At 45.4% G+C, this 18850-nt stretch overlaps 2 protein-coding genes across 2 annotated transcripts in view; both read left to right on the top strand.

Moving 5' to 3' along the window:
• The window catches only part of LOC106741691 (allatostatin A), a 17943-nt gene extending 13659 nt beyond the window's left edge, over positions 1-4284 (top strand). Inside the window, exons 2-3 of the mRNA XM_014613942.1 lie at positions 1355-1631; positions 3924-4284. Of these exons, the coding sequence (XP_014469428.1) occupies positions 1371-1631; positions 3924-4235 (573 nt within the window). The 5' untranslated portion in view covers positions 1355-1370 and the 3' untranslated portion in view covers positions 4236-4284. The remainder of the gene's footprint in view (positions 1-1354; positions 1632-3923) is intronic.
• Positions 4285-7302: 3018 nt separating this feature from the next.
• LOC106741686 (protein amnionless-like) lies at positions 7303-18830 on the top strand. Its single transcript, XM_014613935.1, has 7 exons — positions 7303-7725; positions 8637-8937; positions 10056-10357; positions 10757-10898; positions 11082-11319; positions 12821-12971; positions 15838-18830. The coding sequence occupies exons 1-7, from the start codon at positions 7628-7630 to the stop codon at positions 16166-16168; spliced, it is 1563 nt and encodes a 520-aa protein (XP_014469421.1). The 5' UTR covers positions 7303-7627; the 3' UTR covers positions 16169-18830.
• Positions 18831-18850: the final 20 nt, after the last annotated feature.

The following is an 18850-nucleotide window of genomic DNA, read 5'->3' as shown; positions in this document are numbered from 1 at the left end:
CCCCCCCCGCAGTCAGTCACAGGATAGTTGCAGCAATTTTTTTCTATAAGCTTCGGAACGCATCCCGCGTCCGATGAGGGCATTCATTTTTTATCCTCGTGAGATGCAATTTGCCTGTTGGATACATGCGTCGTGAAACTCATCGAAATAAAAGCGCTGTGACCATCCTGTCACTGATCGTGCTCCATTCCGCTGTTGTTAGTAGAAATATCTAATTAATTAGATAGACGGTACGATGCGATATTATTCATTTAACACTTGCCGCAACTGTTTCAACATGTACAAATAAATATCCACTTATGCGAAGAAAAGATATCATATCGTAATTATATTTCTACTTCTTGTAAATATTCGCCAAGGAGCATCGGTGCAACCATTCTACTCGGATCAAGTAAATATTAGCACTTTTTTCCTCGGTGCGGCACATTTCTTTCTCGCACATTTCAACGAAATTTCGCACGTCGTTTCGCGCGAGACGCGAAAGAACGTTGCTCGCGGACGCTGCAAGAAGCTTCCGATATTTTGCGACGCGAGTAAAAGAAGCTTCCGATATTTCGTCTGGATTTAACGTCGGGATTCGCGTCCGGCTGCGGCGAAGATATTTTGCAAAGAGGTATGATACTCGGACTGTCGGAATCCGCGTCGTAAAATTGTCGCGACAATGCTGCCAGTGCGCGCCGGTAGAAGCTACTCTCTCTCTCTCTCTCTCTATTTCTCTCTCTCTCCGCCGCTGACGACATTTATCCCCCGCCACTCGTAAATAACTCCTCATTTTATTTTACATGGCAGAATTCCATTCGCGTGCATCTGCGCCTCGGAGGAGCCGTAAAAATCTTCCGCGGAGTACGCGTTAACTCCCTTTTACGTCCTCGCCGGAATCCCTCCCGGTGTGGATATAAGACACTTCGAGAACGTTGTAGGCACGTAAAGGCAATCACCGTTACCGACATAATGGCCGTATTATTATCAGTACTCTCTTTTGTCCGCTCTCTCTCTCTCTCTCTCTCTCTCTCTTGCTCGCTCGCCCGCTCACCATATTTCTCCCAATTTTCCCCGGCCTCTCGATTTCGCGATAATTCACGACATTCTCGCCGTCCCGCTTACGTCACAGCCGAGAGGAAAAAAAACGGCGGAAAAAGTCACCGATATTGTCCGGAATTGCGCGAAACCGGGGAACTTCCGTGTGCGAGTAAGCAGTTATTGCGCGACCGCGCTTTAAATTCGCCAGGACGAGCGCGAGGCAATTTCCCCCGAGCTAATCCGAGGAAATCCGAATAACTCAATCTCGAACGGGCGCGAAAGTTCGAATGACATTTGCCGCGTTACAAATTGCGGCGAATTTCTCTGTTCCCAGTTCCGGTGGCCGCATCATGAGAGCAACGTCGAGTACGATCGCCACGAGGCTCATTATGCTCTGCCTGTTGAGCGTCGTGCTCGGCGAATTGACGGCGGCGATGGAGGAGGTGCCGTCTTCGTCGCTGCACATTTCGAGATTAAATCCGCTGTTGAACAATATGGAGTACGAGCAGCCCTCGGAGAAGAGGTCGTACGCTTACGTGTCCGAGTACAAGAGGCTACCGCTGTACAACTTCGGCATTGGGAAGCGATGGGTCGACAGTAACGAGGACAAAGTGAGTCCCGGCCGGGACAAAAAAACTCTCGTTAGACAATCTTTTTACTAACGGAGACAGCTTTCTCTCTCTCTCTCTCTCTCTCTCTTGTGTTTGCGTAGAAATAAAGGTAGAAAGAAATCGACATTCGATAGGGTATCATGACAAAGACTCGGCATAAATCTTTGACGTGTTACATTGCTGGGAAATGAAATCAAAGGATCGCTTCGAGTCGACCGGTCGGTGAAATGACGAAATTGAAACATTCGGAGAAAATATCGCAGAACACAGGTATTCCCGAGAGCGTTTTAAAGCCGGATGCTGCAGCTTTCGCGTGCAAGCCCAGGTCGCGTCTTCTTCAGGTGATACTTCTTTCAAGTCAACTACGAAAAATTGACGAGAAAACGGTTTTAAGGTCGCACGTGCGCGGAGGATACATTTCTTTTTAACTTTGCTTTAGGCGACTTGAAAGTTCAGTCTTCTCTTTAAAAAAATATGCTTCTTTAGAAATTAAATTACAATTTCCTTTCCGCCAAGTTGATCGAATCGATTAAGCGCATCTTCGGCTCTTCTCTGTGGAAGTATCGCTGAACGGAAAGCTCGACGAGGTCTCGAAGTTGAGACGTTCTGCTTTAAAGCTCTTATCGGCACATCGCCCGAGTCGAAATTTCGGCTCTGTTAAACCTTCAATTCTACAACACAATAGGAGCTAAAATAGCAAGATATAGTGTCAATTCTTGTGATATAATTTACTTCTACTTTGACCACGATGATGCTTTAAATTTCCAATTTCATTGCTTTTCGCGTTCAAAATAAATTGTTCTGTGCGCTCATATAAATTTAATAACTGAAATATCGAGATTACTTCCAGTAGTTAGCATTAAAATTAAATTTATAGAATTAAAGGTTTAAAAGAAGAGAAAAAGAAATTAACAAGTGTAGTATCATCGAAGTAGATCTTTGCCAGTCTAGAAGTTATCTAAGTAGGCGCAAAGTCCTTAAGAAGAACGTCAAAGTGGTCATAAAAATTACGAATCGGGCGCTCTGCGACAATTCTTCGCGAAGTTACATAAGCTCTTTCAAGTTTAATTGTTCCGATTGATTCGATGCATTTCCTTGTTCAGCATCTCTGAAAATGTTAAAATGTCCTACGATAATTCCGGCATATCCTGTATCCGGAGAAAAAATCGGCTGAATCGGCAAAATCAGATCGCCTTTATTTACAAAAATATTACTGAACAAATTAAGTATCGACGCAACATACGTTGCTTTGGCATAATGTTGATGTTTGCTGACGAAATCGCAATCGTTGAATCAGTTGATAACTTGATTACAGCAACTATGTGTGATTTGTTCAATGGACTAAGTGCTGTGCTTGAGAAGATTTTATTTAAGTGAGATTTCGTTAACTTCAAATTTTTCTTCAAACAAGATTTCGTTGATTCTACCACTATTTCTACCATTTCTTTTTTTGTGTGGATACGTAATATCCTATGTAGAAATCATACATATTCGGCAGTACCGAAGGCTGGCGACGTACCAGTTCAGTATTGAAAAATGGATTTCACGCTACGATATCAAAGCCTTGAATGAGAAAGCGAGAGATATCGGCAATTCCACATTGTGACAATTTCAAATTGTCTGGAACTAATACAAAAGCCCGGTTTGGACAAACAGTTGCAAAATATCAAGCGCTGAAATGAAATCAAAGCGGTTCTGGTCAAACTAATTTAGTCGCAATTTATATGTAAATTAATCAATGGACAATATTTAAAGCAAATGTCAGATGATATCGTCTCTGCTTGTCAGTGATAAAGGTGGTTATCGGGCAAGCGAGGAAGACCCGGCTTCGGTCCCAGTCAAAACCGCCTCGCTTCGATTTTTCTCACCTTACATAACATTGAAAAGTGGACGTCTGCAGGCACAAACGCGGTACCGGCCGTATTTTGACTTTCCTCCCGCGGTATAGTCGTGACGTTAGCAATTGTACAGTAACATTAATAGTCATCACTAGAAATCGTCGCTAGAAATATCGTCCTGATATTTTGCTGCCGATCAGTTTTGTGCGTTTGCAATATTGAAAATCGGCACGGTTGTCTTCCGAGTCTCGGTCAATCTCCATCAATCCGGTGTTCCTCCAGTATCGAATCGATCTTGGAATATCTAATACCGCCGAAAACCGGCACTGATCCGATGCCTCGCCAGCAGTTGTCTCCTACTTGATTGCACAGCGCGCTTTTTCACTCCGAATTCCCTCCGTGCTTCGATCTGCACGACACAATTGTGATTTCCACGCGGCCGAACAATTCGCAGAGAACGCGGCCATTCTCCTTCGGCATCGGCAAGCGTCTGCGAGACTACAGGTTCGGCTTGGGCAAGCGCACCAACCATCCCCTGGGCCTGGATTACTTCCCGGCCGACAACCTGGAGGCTTATCACTCGCACGAGGACAACGCGGACGACTTCATGGAGGAGAAGCGCGGTAACCAGCCGTTCAACTTCGGCATCGGGAAACGCGGCTGGAAGTTGGCCGAGGTGGCCGCGAGGAGACCGAACGTCGACGTAGCTGGCCCGAGATACCTGCTGAGCAAAGAATTGAGCGAGGACGAGGAGCTGGCTCAGTAGAGCCTCCCCGTCGAGGAGCACGGACTGTCTTCCCCCCCCCCCCCCCCCCCCCCCCCCNNNCCCCCCCCCGCCGTTTGCTTCAGTCCCTGTGGACGACCTGGCGCGAAGAAAGCACCTTCAGCGGCCGGAAGCCGAGTCGATCCACCGTGGACCGCGTAATTCGTTGCTTCCCCCCGCGGTCCCGTTTTTAACGATGCACCGCGTTTTTTTCAAAATCCACCGTCGGATCGACTCGGTGTCGACTATCTCTGTTGCGTATAAATAAATTGATAATCATTAACGATAATCGATACTGACGATCAACCCCTCCTCCTCTCCAGTCGAGCGGTGTTCGTCCAGTTGAATAACAATGCCGGTGATCGTGAAGTCGTGAGGGGCGAAATTTCTCGCGCGCAGCTTCCCCGACGTCTCCGCGTCGTCGTCGCCACGTGAAGGCCCTTCCACATCTGTCGCAATGTCGGTTGCGACGACGTTCGTCGCGACGACGCTCCCAGACTTGCGGCGCGACCCTGGTTGTGACAGCCAATTAGCAGCGTCGGCAGATTAAAAGTTGCAACACTTCCTTTCCGATGAGTTCCGCGACGCGTCTCGCGTTTTGTCGGGAAATGGTAACCACCTGAGAATCAGTAGAAAACAAATTCCACGCAAGTTCCACACATTTTCGCAGTTCGAGAAGTGTGATCGTACGTGAAACTTTTCACCTCTCACGTATCCGCTCTAAGGAAAAATTACGCGCTTGCCGCCCCGATCGGCTGCCTCGACGCCAGACAAGGCATATCGATCGCGCAGTTTTTCCCTAAGGGCGGAGATGTGAAAATTCCAAACGTTTTCAAATTAGAAAATATACTTTTTACGAATTCACGCTAAAGGAGAAGATTCATGACCGATCCCCCCCGGGGAAGTTATAAATCTTCCCCTCGAAACGTGAATTTGCGGAGAGTGCAAGTTTTCTAAATTGAACACGAATTTCGAACTTTCACCTTTCACGTTTCCGTTTTTCCCCAGGGAAAAATTACACGATCGATACCGAGTTCGCGTTACTGGCTTCGCGAACGTCGACGACGACGTTGCGATAGGAAGGGCCCTCGCGAGGTCGCTGAACGCCGAGCGCGACGAGACGGTCGCCCGCGGAAGTTGAACGTTAACACATCGCGTGCCCAGCTGGCCTTCCACTGGGATCTTCCCCGGGGCTGTGCGACTTATCCCCCCCCCCCCTCAATTGTTATCGTTCTCACCTCTAGATGTCATATTGTGTTAATTATCTTGCCACTTGTGTGCGGTGATGGATCCTCCGAAGTAAAACATACGTGTGCGACGTGGCACCGGTCGAATTATCAGCATTGTTCGCTCACGAATGACGCGGCACTCGTTGTGTTAAGAGCGAAACCGCGGATTCTCCCTTTACTTCGAGGAGTTCTCTACACTGTAAAAATAGAGTTCTCGTTAAAAACAGTCCACCGAAACCTTCAGCCGCTTTAACACGGGGAATCTGTTAAAGGGTACACCGATATGTGTGTTAATTTAACATTATATTTGTGCACTTTTCAACGTATATTTGTGTACGTTTGTAGCATATCCCCCCTTTAGCACAAAGTTTCAGTTGGGCCGTTTTTAACACGGAATATTTTATCGTATAAATAAGATTCGTTGACAGTCCACGCTCCGGCTATAAATGTACACAGAGACGACAGTGATACTTTGTCCGGCGCGATCGTAGAAAAATTCTTTTCCGTTCTCCGCTCCAGCGAATTCGTCCGAAAAATTCGTCAGCTCTTCCCCCGCACCTCTCGTCGCGATCAATAATCCGAATACATATTATATTCGTTGTTCGTTTACCGGAGACGAGGAAGAAGAAGAGGAAAGGATCGGAGGAAGAGCGAAATAGAGTAGAGCAGGCGTTTCCTTCGATCACAGAGCCGGCTCGTACTTATAAATTATATTACTATTAAACACTATGTATATTCCGACACTGATTAATGCTTGCGCTTTTCGTTCGAATAAAATATTGCATCGCCTTTCTCTCTCCGAATGGTTTCTCAACTCGCCTTAAGCACGCGATTACGAATTGTAATGACGGCGCCGATCGCACACTTTCGCATGTTTTCCGAAATCAATTACCGAGTCTGGGGCAGATCGTTACAGCGGCGAATTCGATTAATAATAACTGTGCGATAGATAAGATATAATAATAACCTCGATGTGCTGAAATGAAAAAAATCCCCACAACTCCACCTTCTCTCCGACCGCGACGATGCTCGGTTGCACGTTTTCGTTGATGCCCGCGATAATTACTCCCGACCGTCCCACACGTAGAGGAAGAAAAATTACACTATTACTCGCTGCTGTATTGTACCTATGTACTATGAATGTGATAATAAATCTTACAATCTTCTTTTCGTCACACGTATGCCGTATGTATGTACGTATGCTTGCGCGCGTGCATGTGTATGTGTGTGTGTGTGTGTACGACGTGTATATGAGCGAGCGTGTGTGTGTATGTACGCACTTTCGACACCGCTTGCACCCTTTGACACGTCATTATTTTAGCTGCTGCAGTCAAATGAGAATTTATTGAACGGCGAATGTTATTCCGATATATTTATCGTGCGCGACGAGCGCGTTCGCCGGCATGATTTATTAAGTGTACCTATTATAATAAACGATGAATGCAAATATGTCGATATATTTAATGCACGTAACGGGCAAATGCAGCGTCTCTCTCCCGTGCATCCCGGATTCGGAATAGAAATAATTCCCGGCGACGGACAGATCGACGTCTCTAATTTTTATATCAACGGTTACGCCTCGCCATTCCCTGTGAACGGCGAGAGAGCGCATTTGTAATACAGTTGATACAGCAATCACGATGGGTCTCGCCGGATACGCCGGATCCCGTATTCCCGGTGTACGTTTCGACCACGACGTGAATTAATAGTTACACGATAAAGACCGCGGCGCTCGGCGTGGGACTCGCGTGGTGACCCGATCCGCGATAAATAACGCGCGAGTCCGCGCCAGAACCGCCGCCATGAATCAGGCACGCCCCCGTTCGGTCTCGATAATCCGACGTAGTGCTCGCTGCACGGAGTCCCGGTCGAGTCCAGCTTCCTTCGTCGACTTTGCCGCGCTCCTTTCTGTTTTTCTTTATCTTCACGGGAGTTCAGACCGTAAACCAAATCGATAGGAGAGAAAGAACGATCGAACCAGCTTCCCCGTTTCCCGCGGTTCAGGTGAGGATCAGCCGGCGCGTCTGTCGGAGAAAAAGCACGAAAATCGATACGTAGGTAAACCGACGCACTCGAGTTTCTCGGCTGCCAAGTGTGAAATCCTGTTAGACGGTGCGTGAACTTCGTCCGCTGCGTAAATAGTTGGAGCCGAAGCGGCAATTTCTCATGCAAGCGCGTTTCACGGTGCTGTTATCAGCGTTGTTTGATTTTTCGTTGCGCCGGAATTTCGTCGAGCTTTCTTCCTGTGAAAATTCAACAAAGCGGTAAGTGATTTACTTGACGATGCCACGGTATCGGATGAATTTCCATACCTTTTATACCACTTTGGATCACTTGAACGAATCTCCATCTTCTGTCATTGCACCGTGCAGGCAAAGTTAGGCTCGAATTGTTCTGTGAATCGAGACACCTGAATTTACTGGCCTTTCAATCGGCATACCTGGGTTTTACTGAAATATTATTTCACAGAATACAGTTGAAACTACCGGTGATCGATTTTCCCTCGCGTTTCTCGTTTGCTTGTTAAGATAGTCGAAAAGAAGTCAGAAGATTCCTTTTCGCATGATGAAGGTGCGACGTAAAAATCTCTAAATTTTTTTGAAAATACGTAAGATTAAAGATAACATATAAGGACATATAATAAATGTATAGAATAATGTAATTTCAATGCTTTCTTGTTTTATCTTTTTTTAATAATTTCCTATCATTGGTATGTCGGTTTTAGGCCACAGTAAAAAATGTTATGTTACAAATGGCCCATCTAAATTTTTGTATTGCTTTAATATGGGGGGAATACGTTGAAAAAAGCACACAAATACATTAAATTAATATATTTATCTTGTTAAAGTAACAAAGCCTTGTTAAAGTAACAAAAATTTGGGTAAACCGTTCGTGACACAAATTGTTTTACCGTAGTTTCTAGAAACGTCAATCCTCTCAAACGTGAAGATACACATTTGCAAGAAAATATGTAACAATTTTTATGAGACCATCATAAATATATTTTGCTGGAGAAACGTCTCCGGTTTGCATGCACGCATATAAATTTTCATTTCATACCATCAACGAGAACGTAGAAACCAAAAATGGTATGTTGATTCTGGTACTTTTCCTCTACTCATTGCTCCGTCCGTCGACTAACGTCGTTTTCACGAAAATACGGGAGGATTTAAAGAAAGAGGAAAGAAGGAACCATGTCCGGCCGTTTTGCGTTGAGTCGTGAACTCGCACTGTGCGTCATCCTGGCGTTATCCGGTTACACCGTCGCTCTTGAGAAGTACTGGCTGCCGGACCTGGAGTGGCAAACCGCCAGCAACTGGGCGGACGGTCGCGTCCCGGAAATTGACAGCCACGTCATTTTTCCCGAGGAGACCCGCCACGCAGTGGGCATCGCCGAACCCGCCGATCTCAGATTGTCCGCCCTCGATCTGTCCCGGCAAGGATCCCTGGTCCTGCCGAGGAACGGCAAACTGCAGGTGAGCGCACAGTTCATTAACTCGTTATGACGGCCAGTTCGACGAGCGAATGAAACGGGAGGACCCGTGCGAACGATTTGATATCCGACTGACCTTTTTGAGCGTGCATTCATTACACTCGCAGATGAAAATCGTCGTTTGTTTATCAAATATGCGGGATCTCGCTCCCGCTGACGCGTATAATTGCGACATTAATGTTAACGCCGACATGTCGCTTTGATGACCGCTTTGATTCCGTAGAGTGCTGCTTATCGAAACGCGTCACCACGGTGATAAACATTATAAAATTCTAAAGTTTACGTACGTTCCACGCACATCGGCTCATTTCTCGATCATGAATGTTCCATTAACTAGAAATGAATCCACGTGTCTGATTGTAATCTGACAAATTTGTGTATTTGATCAGTTTTTTCCCCTTGTTCCTTCTCATTTATGCTCGCGATGACGGCAACAAAGTTTCTCCAGTGACTTCTGGGATAAAAAAAGAAACGAAACAGTTACGAGATGAAAAATCACGACTACTCGTCGACCAAGAATGTAACGCTTACTTCCTCCAACGGTTATGTAAACAAGCTAACTAAAGTGGCCCGACGAAAGAAATTACACAATTATGAGCTGAAAAATTGCAGCCGATTTCCGAGTAATGATTGAATCTCCGGACTGTTTCAGTGCAAGCTAATCAATTTGTGTGTCAGATTTCATCGTTCAGTTTTCCTTCGCCATTAATCGGCCAGTCTCGTAAGACCTAATTCTTCCAGCGGACTGTACAAGTAAATCGGTTAATTGTTGGACGAAAGAAATTGCAAAATTATCAAATGGAAAACAAACTACCGAGTGGGGAAATTGAATCTCAGGAATATCCAACAGCGAATTAATCAATTATCAGATCGTCATTGTCGAGCTTCATTTTGCTATCGGCTAACCAGGCGGGCTTTAATCCCTTTGATTACTGTACGAACAAACTAATCAGCATGAGCACATAAAGTGGCTGTGTTAATAAATAAACCGGTGAAATTTCGCCGTTGTTAGTCGTGTTACGCGCGTTACTAAGAGACTCGCCGCGCATTTCGCGCTTTCGCGCCGAAATAATTCACCGTGCATGTTACGCGTATGCAAAGCTAAGCCACTCGAGAGCGGACGCGAGAGTCAGCAGATGGTCGAGGAAGGGTAATTTCTTCTGGGTCGACCCGGCGAATTGGAACGGGAGCTCGATAGCGGCGCCGCATCTCGAGCAATTGCCTTGCCGGCAGGACAGCGTGGTCCTGCCGAACGTGAATCGCACCTTGAGCATCCTGCTGCCCATAAATGGGATAGAGGTGAAGTCAATTCGGCCGTCGAACGAGGAACAGCCGTTCACCAGGTGGCAATGGAGGGCTTTCCAAGATCGCAGGGAATTCGTCGCAAGCAAGCCCACCGTGAAGTAAGTCCCGATAACGCGCATTTAGTCGCAGGTCGTTTTCTTGGAGATTCTTAATTTCTTAATTTATTCTTAATTATTACTTGTCATTTCTTCTAAACCAATTTGGGATTTTAGTGGAAAACTGCTGTGATATTAAGGAGATGCTATACAAACAGTGTACGAAATTTTTTAAATTATTGACCGTCTTGTTTTGAAAAAAATAGCCATGAGAAGTTGATCTTGTCAGTCAACATATTAAATTACGTATAAAGTGTAATTAATTGCATTCGAAAAGACGGCCAGTGGAAAGTTAATAAAACGAGATAAAGGGTTCTGATTCGCATTTATTTATCGTACATTCTGTAATCTTTTTCTCCTTTACCGTTGTAAGTTTGTCTTCCGGGAGATCATTTTTTGCAGCTATGCCGAGTACAGCTGCCCGAAGTGTACCTGCCAGAAGAGTTCCGCTCTTGACAGAATATTTCATTATTATTACCTCGAGGAGATCTGCACCATTCAAGAAGGACGATGCGGATTCACTGCCTGCGAGTATCCTCTTAAGGTCAGGCGCTGCGTTTTCGCAGCAAACGTCAACATTTCATTAATCCTTTAACTACAAACGGCAGTATCATATACACGGCCGGGATTTCAACCGGGGGTAGGAGGGGGGAACCAAGATTTATCCTCACACCAAATTTATATAACACACATAATTTACCGAATTTTTCAACCGACTTTACCGCAGGTGGAGGGTCACTGCTGTCCGTACTGCGGCGGGCGCGTTTCCACGTCGACGAAGTCGATCTCCCTGGCGGTCGTGCGGATCACAGCGGACGAGGCTCTGGAAGGATACGCGGCGCAGATCGCCTGGCACGTCCGACGCACCCTGGCCGGCGGTGTCGAGGTCCTCGTGAAGTCTAAGGGCGACTATTCCGGCGTCGTGATCCAGGAGGCGGTGGAGAATCTTCGGGAGATGCTGCGAAGTTAGTGCGCTCCTGTGATTCTCACCTGTGCCGTCCGTATGGCGGATTTTCCAAACATAATCCGCGACGACGAACGTCACGGCAGAATCTCCGAGCGATTTCGGAGCGCGTTTTTACCGCGAAGTCGTCGGGGATTGACGTAGCGGGGAGAGCTTGAAATCGCATGTGCAAAAGCGATAAAGTGCCATTGTCCGTGCCGTTCTTATTGTTTCACCACGCCGGTATTGATTGTGAGTGGCTTTGACACTCACGAGAGAGAGAGAGAGAGAGAGCGACGGCACGGATTTTTAATTCAATTTTATAATTGAAACGTGTAACACGGCTTGTGCAACCGCGCAATCGAACGAGCAAGCGGTGAGCGTCCTCTGCGCGCGCGACACGCTCGAAATGTTATTTATTTGTCGTGAAAATTTGAATTTCTGCATATTTTATACTGCGCTCTCCCTCTCTCTCTTTCTCCTTCTCTCTCTTTCTCTCTCTCTCTCTCTCTCTCTCTTCCTGCAAAGGCTTTTCAACCGAATTTCCAGCGCAGTTCATAAATCCCGAAAATATTACCTCCGAACACACCGAGAAGGGGTCATATACTTTGTATTTAACGTTATTAATTATGTCAATAAGCCGAATCAACGTACAGATGTACTTTCACCAAACGATAGACGAAGGGCACGCGTTTAATCGTTGGAAGGATGTCGTTCCGTCGATCAGCGTAAAAAACTGTAATACATAAAGGGGCACTGAGCATTTACGTGATATTTTTCCCGATGTGGTTTCGAACAAACAAAGATACATTACATCGAGTCGATGACGTTATTAATCATTCCAATAAGTCGAATCACAGATACACGTTTTATTGAATGATAGAAGCGCATGATTGATCGTCGAGGGGATAGAAATTTGTCGGCCTACGCGCGAAGAAACGATAAAGAATGAAAAAAAAATAGAGGGAGAAACTCTACGGAATATATCGTTTTATATTCGACGTTATTAATCATACTAATAAATCAAATCACAGATTTTTAATTAAAGATAGAAGTGGGCGATACTTTCTATCGTCAAAAGGTCGGCAATTCGCTGTTTCAGGAAGGAATGATAATCGATGGGGAAAGAAAAGAAGCTTTATAAAATGTATTATTCCGCATTTGTGACGTCATTATTATTCCCATATATATATAATTCAAATTACAGATATGCTTTTTCTTTTGTAACGGAGGTTGAAGCGCACGGTTTTTCTCCTTTTACTTTTCAATAGGACAATTCGCCGGTCTGTACGAAGAAACGATAATCGATAGAAAAAGAGAGAGAGAGAGAGGGGGGGAAAAAGCTTGATATAAAATTTATCGTTTCATATCGAACGTTATTAATTGTATTTCAATCCATCGAATCGCACAGATGTTTTTTCATATATTTCGAAGCGAACGAAACGCCAACTCGCCGGCCTGCACGCGCAGAAACGCATAATCTATGAGAGAACAAAACGAAAAAGAATTTCTTTTCCCGCCAGGCACGGGAATCGACGTGAGCGTGGAGACGGCGGGCGCAGCTATAAAGGATTCCCGACTGGCAGTCGCGCTCGGCCCATTTCTCGGTGCACCGGCCGTTGTGATCGTCCTTCTTCTGCTGGCTTTCTTATACTTCGGCTATTCCTTGGGGAGGTGAGTGAGACAATACACATCCGCGGACGGACACGCGGACGTGTCATTTAGAGTCCCTTAAGTAAGACAGTCTGATGCCATCTCGGCCATTTCTTTCCAATCGCTCTGGCTCTTTTCGATCAAAAGTGGCGGAACCGAGGATCGCCGGATAAAGGGACTCTATTTGCAACTAAATGTTATACCGAGATGGGAGACGAATGATAAGAAGACAATGGAAAAATTGATTCTCGAGAAATTGAAAAATCTATATTCATTAATACCGTTACATGCGAGGTGTCCCATTTTAATGGAGTATCTCGGAAACGAAGTAATTGACAGGAAAATAATTCGGACTAAAGGGTTGCAGGGTTTTCAGAAGAGGACATAAATCGGTGACTTTAATTTCGTCATACAGTCGATAATGTAAATTTGTTTCGAGGTCGACTTCTTCTCTTTTTTTAACGGAATCGTAGTTTTCTCGACGCAGATCGAATCCTCTGTTCGCGGGACATCCTGTATAATCAGAAATAAACGACGGATATATTTTCAGAAAAATGTGCCTGACCTCGACATGTTGTAGGTGCTCTTCATAGGCAAGGCATTCGAGTGACAAATCGGGCGTTGTTTGATAAGTAAAAAAAAGATTCGGAGATGGCCAGACACGAGTGACTTCAAGTGTCATTGTTTACCAGCGAATCCTTTCGCGAGTCTCGAACGACAATTAAAGTCAAACGCAATTTCTCATTGTTACGTCGAATTAAATATTTAACGCGCGCTTGACACGTCGAGTACGCCGCCGAAGCAGCGCCGAGCGCGGCAACGCGAGATCTCGCAGCATTTGGAGCGCCACGCTGTGTTGCCCGATATATTTGCACACGTTCTCGGCGCAGCCGGAAATTAAATAATTCGTTAAAACGTATTACATTGAATAATATATTAAAGCACGGCTGAGCTTGACGGGACGCGCCGGCAGGCGCCGCGTATCGACCGCGAGTATTTCGGCAATATGCGAAACTGTTGACGAGCGCCGGTTTGTCTGTTTTTGTTCTCTCTCTCTCTTTGTTTTATAAAAATTGTTATATAAAAAAAGGAACACGACGCGTGGTCGTCAGGCTAAATAAATATTGCCGTTAAAATCGGCGGTGGACGGAGCGTAAAAAAAGGCGAGAAACTCGCGTCACATCGTGTGGGCGCGTGAAGTTTCATCGCGACGATCGTCGCGTGACGGTGCGCTTCCTACACTTGTGCAAACACTCGACGCACGCACGTACGGCAGTAACAATAATCGTGGCGACGAACACACCGCGGAAAGACCGAGGGAAATCGAGTTTAACGCGCGTTTCGAGCGGCGCAATTGTGTGCGCGACGGGAAACGGACGGCGCGGGAAATTTCAGACCGCGCTCGACCGGACGCGTCCGTCCCGGGGTGGAATTTTAGTCACACGCTTGGTTTTCCGATAACGCTTCGAAATTCTTCAGTCCTGGTATTAAAATCTATAATTGGAAACTGACGAATGGCGTACGTGCGACAATTTGTCAAATGATAATTAAATTTCGACTCGGCACTTCTCTGACGGATCGCCTTTTCCATCCGACGACGATCTCGCTGTTTCGCGAATCTGTGAAAGAGGGAGAAAAGCGATCGCACAGATTGTACATCGGATGCACGCACGTGAAATTACGGCGGTCCACGTCGAAATCATTTCGAGACGATGTCGATCGCCGATTCCAGTCCTCGTGGAAATATGAGTAAGTGTGCGAGAGTAACTGTCCAGCCGAAGCGGAAAATTGGAGCAAGGCCCTTAAATTGAAGCAAGGCGCAACGTTCGCTCACTTAAATCCGGATTAACAGAGGTAGTTGGGAAGAGTTCGTCGCCACCGTTCGCCGCTCGAGACGCAAAGACGGACGAGTCAGTGACAGACAACGAGATTGCAACTCGCAACTCCATCAGGCCGGTCGCAAATTCGCAGCTGACAAAATTTCCCTCGGAGTCACTGCTATTAAATCCGCGGGGAAATGGAAAACGTCGAACTCCGGGATTCTCATTTCCCGGAACGTACATCCGATACGACGAGAGAGCGCGGGAGAAAAGGGACGAGAGGACGGGCGAGACCGACGAGACGAGAGGGAGGAATGCGAGAGTGCGGACGGTGAAACAGGGTGTTTTAATTTGCGAAGTAGCTACGGGGAACGGGTAGTTCAGCAGGCGGCGAACTCCGCCGCCGTTTTCTCATTTACGGATTTCGCGAGTTTCCCGGCGCGTCCTTTCACGACGTTAATTCCTCTCCTTCGTCTCCGTGCGCCTTTCTGAGCGCGCGCGAGCTCGCGACTCCCTTCGAATCCGGCGTACTCTCTCGCGCTCGTCTGATATTTAATTAGTCCGGTTCCCTCGGTGAGTCGACCGGTTGCTTAATTATTGCTCTCAGCAGGCATCAAGCCGAATTAAATTGGCTACTACGCAATTTTTCCCCACGCTGGATATACTCTCGGCGGTTGCCGGCGCGTCAAATGACGAGTCGAAGTCTTTGGGGGATACTTGAAATTTCTTGGGGCGAGGTCTCGTTCAAAACGGACGAAGTGTGGCATCTTCGCTCGAAGCGACAGCGAGAATACCGCTCGGAACCGCAAGATTGAACGTTTCACTCAGGCTTAAACTGAATTCCAACTCTTCTTCTTCTTGTTCAAAAAGTGCGGCTATAGTTTAAGAACCGATTTTTTTCTCAGTTTTTTCCGCGAATTCTTTCGGAGGAGGAGGAGGAGAAGGCAATGCGCGGCGATGATAACAAAAGCGGGTTTTAATTGTAATTAAAATTAAAATTTAACGAAAGTTCAGAAGCTTGAAATTAAAATCTTTCTACCGCCTACGGCGAAATGTATCCTTTGCAGCGTCCTCTCGGGATGCATGGAGGCTGTGTCGTCCGTGCGAGATGGAATTCGTGTGGAGAAGCAGAAACACGGTTTCGCCCGTTTCGAAAACGTCCCCGAAGGCAACGTTCAGATCGCCGACGTTGCCGGAACGAGCGGGCGGCAGATTGATGACAGCGAGGAAAGAATAAGGCAGCCGACCGGCGGTGGCAGGTTTGAAAATCCCCTCTACAGGTCCAAGCGGGATAAGCCGGAGGAACGTGAGATGCTCGATACCCCTCTCAGTCTCGCTGCTCTGAAGGGCAAGGTGGAAGGGCAGCTGGAAAACGTGGAGATGGACAGCGAAGAGTAAAAACGCACGTCGCCGATTCATCACGTTGTACCTTCTCCTTGGCGTTGTATAAAATATTCAAATATAATTAATTCTGCAATGCATGCCAGGGACGATCGAAAATCACACTGGGTGTCGTGCAGAAAGTCAAATAACTAAGTGCGAAGTCGGCTTAAATTTCACCGAAAAACAAAGAGAAAATATTCTCTCTTCTGGTAAAGCGCATATATTGAGAGAAGTGTTCAGCGGTGTTGCGAGATACTCCGCGGATCCTAAAATCTTGAAATGAAAATCAATTATACCACAATCAATTATATCACATCTATATCATAATTTCGTATTCAATAATGTATTAATGCAATATAATATATTATGTTATAACATAGATATTATGTAAACGATGCTCGGTGTCGACTGGATTTAAACCCGTCAACCAACATCATCAATGATTCTTCCTCAGATCTCCGTACGAGATACCTGGAATGTTAACGACTGGTGGAGAAATTACCGAAAAATTGACGTCACGAATGTATAATGGCGGGAATGTCGGACGTATCTCAAAAAGGCAAATGTATTCAGTTACTTTGCATTTTGCACGTGGCATGGGCGGTAGCAAGGTGTGTGCGCGCACGTATATATAAATCGTATATGAAGCGCACGTTAGCTCACAAGTGTTTATTTCTTATTGTCGAAAAACATCCATTCTTGAAGTTGCAGCATCGCGTGTTATAACGATAACACGTGGTGCCACTATGTTGTTTTGTAGATACATTACACGCATACATAATAAATGGATGTGGAACGTCGTCAAATAGAAGTAGTGTATGGTGTGGTGTAGTATGTATGTGTGTATGTGTGTGTGTGTGTATTTCGCTAATACATATAAGGATTCTGGATAGATATAGACGCCAAGTACAAGTGATATAACAGACGCATGACGTTTCCATATCGCATATGAGAAATAAACAATAGATCGTGGATAATGGTTAATAGTGATAAGTAATCATTATAATCGTAACAACGATGCGCTTTTTCTCTTCTTCGCCGAACGTTCGTGTCGTTCGTAATTTTTCGTAAAATATATATATAATCTATGTATATATAATATTAATATAAATATATATATATATATATATTTATATATATATATATATATAATCATTTATAAAGCTTCATTCATAGAATATATTAAACTCTGTTTTTTCCCGATAAAAATCGTTATTCTCTCTCATTCCCTTTCTCTCTCTCTCTCTCTCTCTCTCTCTCTGCTGCTTTGTACAGTTATATAATTCTTTTCCTCATCATACGCACACGTGTAACCGAGTACGCGACACTTAAAAACAAATATATGTATATATCTATATAGACGAAAAGATGGACCTTCTTGGCCAATCCGGTGGCTTTGTAGAGTCTTCGGAATACTTGGAAGGCGCGTGTCTTTGTGACTTACGCACTTACATTAACATCTACAATCGATGATCCATGCCCGATTACTGATTATTGACTCCTTTTTCATTGACTTATTCCCGACGCAACGTATCTGCGGCAGATCTCTTTTTCGTTACACTTCCCTAAAGATCCGACACCGTCTTAAAATTAAACACAAGGATATCGTCCGTTAGAATTCACGACTTTTGATCCTAACACGCGCATATATATACGCAGTCGACGTTACATACGTCATGCCATTCCTTGAATTGAGGCTTGCATGATTTTCAGCCTTACAATGTGCGCATAAGATCGGAACCATTGGACAACTAGAGCCATTACGAACCTATCATTACAATTGGAGTTACTTGGGCGATTTTCAATCTTACGTGTGTATGTGCGAAGCTGAAAATCTCTCGGTGTATCGCGTCTAGAGAGAATGACATAACATACATGTGACGCTGACTGCACACAATATGACCATTAAGATATTCATTTTCCTAATTCCGTAGATATTTCTTTTTTAAATAAAAGTAAACCTCTACTGTAAACTCTATGCCACCTGGGAAACTCTGCTCCTAGATAACCGTACATAATCACACGTAATTACACATGTCCACGCCAAAAACGATTTCCCGTACAAGCACGATTGTTGTAAAATTGAAGTGAATACTTAAATATCGACGCTTAATTGGGCGAAACTATTTTCTACCCCTTCTTATTCATTGGCAATTTTTTTCCCACGCGAACATACGTAATTATACATGGTTATATACATGGCCATGTATATACTGACAAAATCCGTATATATAGGTTATTCTTTCCTTCTCCGTTTCTTTTCTCTTCCTCCTACATTCTCTTCGCGTTTTCTCGCTGGGGTCTCCACACTTACGCGACAGAGAATTGTGCCGGCCGACCGACGGTCGCGAGTCCCCATTTTAAGTGATATATAATATTGGTACAATGGTAATCGTCCTCCGGTAGACATGCGAGGTATGTGTGACCGTTCAGTACAAACAGGGAGACCGGATCGAATCGGCCAACCGGGGGTCACGTTGGCCGTTGGCGTTTCATTTATGTATTCACGAGAGCAACGATCGCGGAATGTTCCCTCTCGAAACGCGGGTGTCCTCCCCGCGTTCCAAGAGGGACAGAATCCGGATCCGCCTCATCCCGCGCCGAACTCTCCACGCGGGTAGTCTAAATCCTACGTTTATTTGGCAATTGTGATGAAATGAAACGCGACGGGAGGGGGGGGGGGGGGGGAAGGAAAAA

The sequence above is a fragment of the Dinoponera quadriceps genome, unplaced genomic scaffold (assembly GCF_001313825.1).
Source record: "Dinoponera quadriceps isolate SergipeBrazil2010 unplaced genomic scaffold, ASM131382v1 scaffold586, whole genome shotgun sequence".
In the NCBI taxonomy this organism is placed as follows: domain Eukaryota; kingdom Metazoa; phylum Arthropoda; class Insecta; order Hymenoptera; family Formicidae; genus Dinoponera; species Dinoponera quadriceps.
This window is presented reverse-complemented; position numbering and strand designations above follow the sequence as displayed.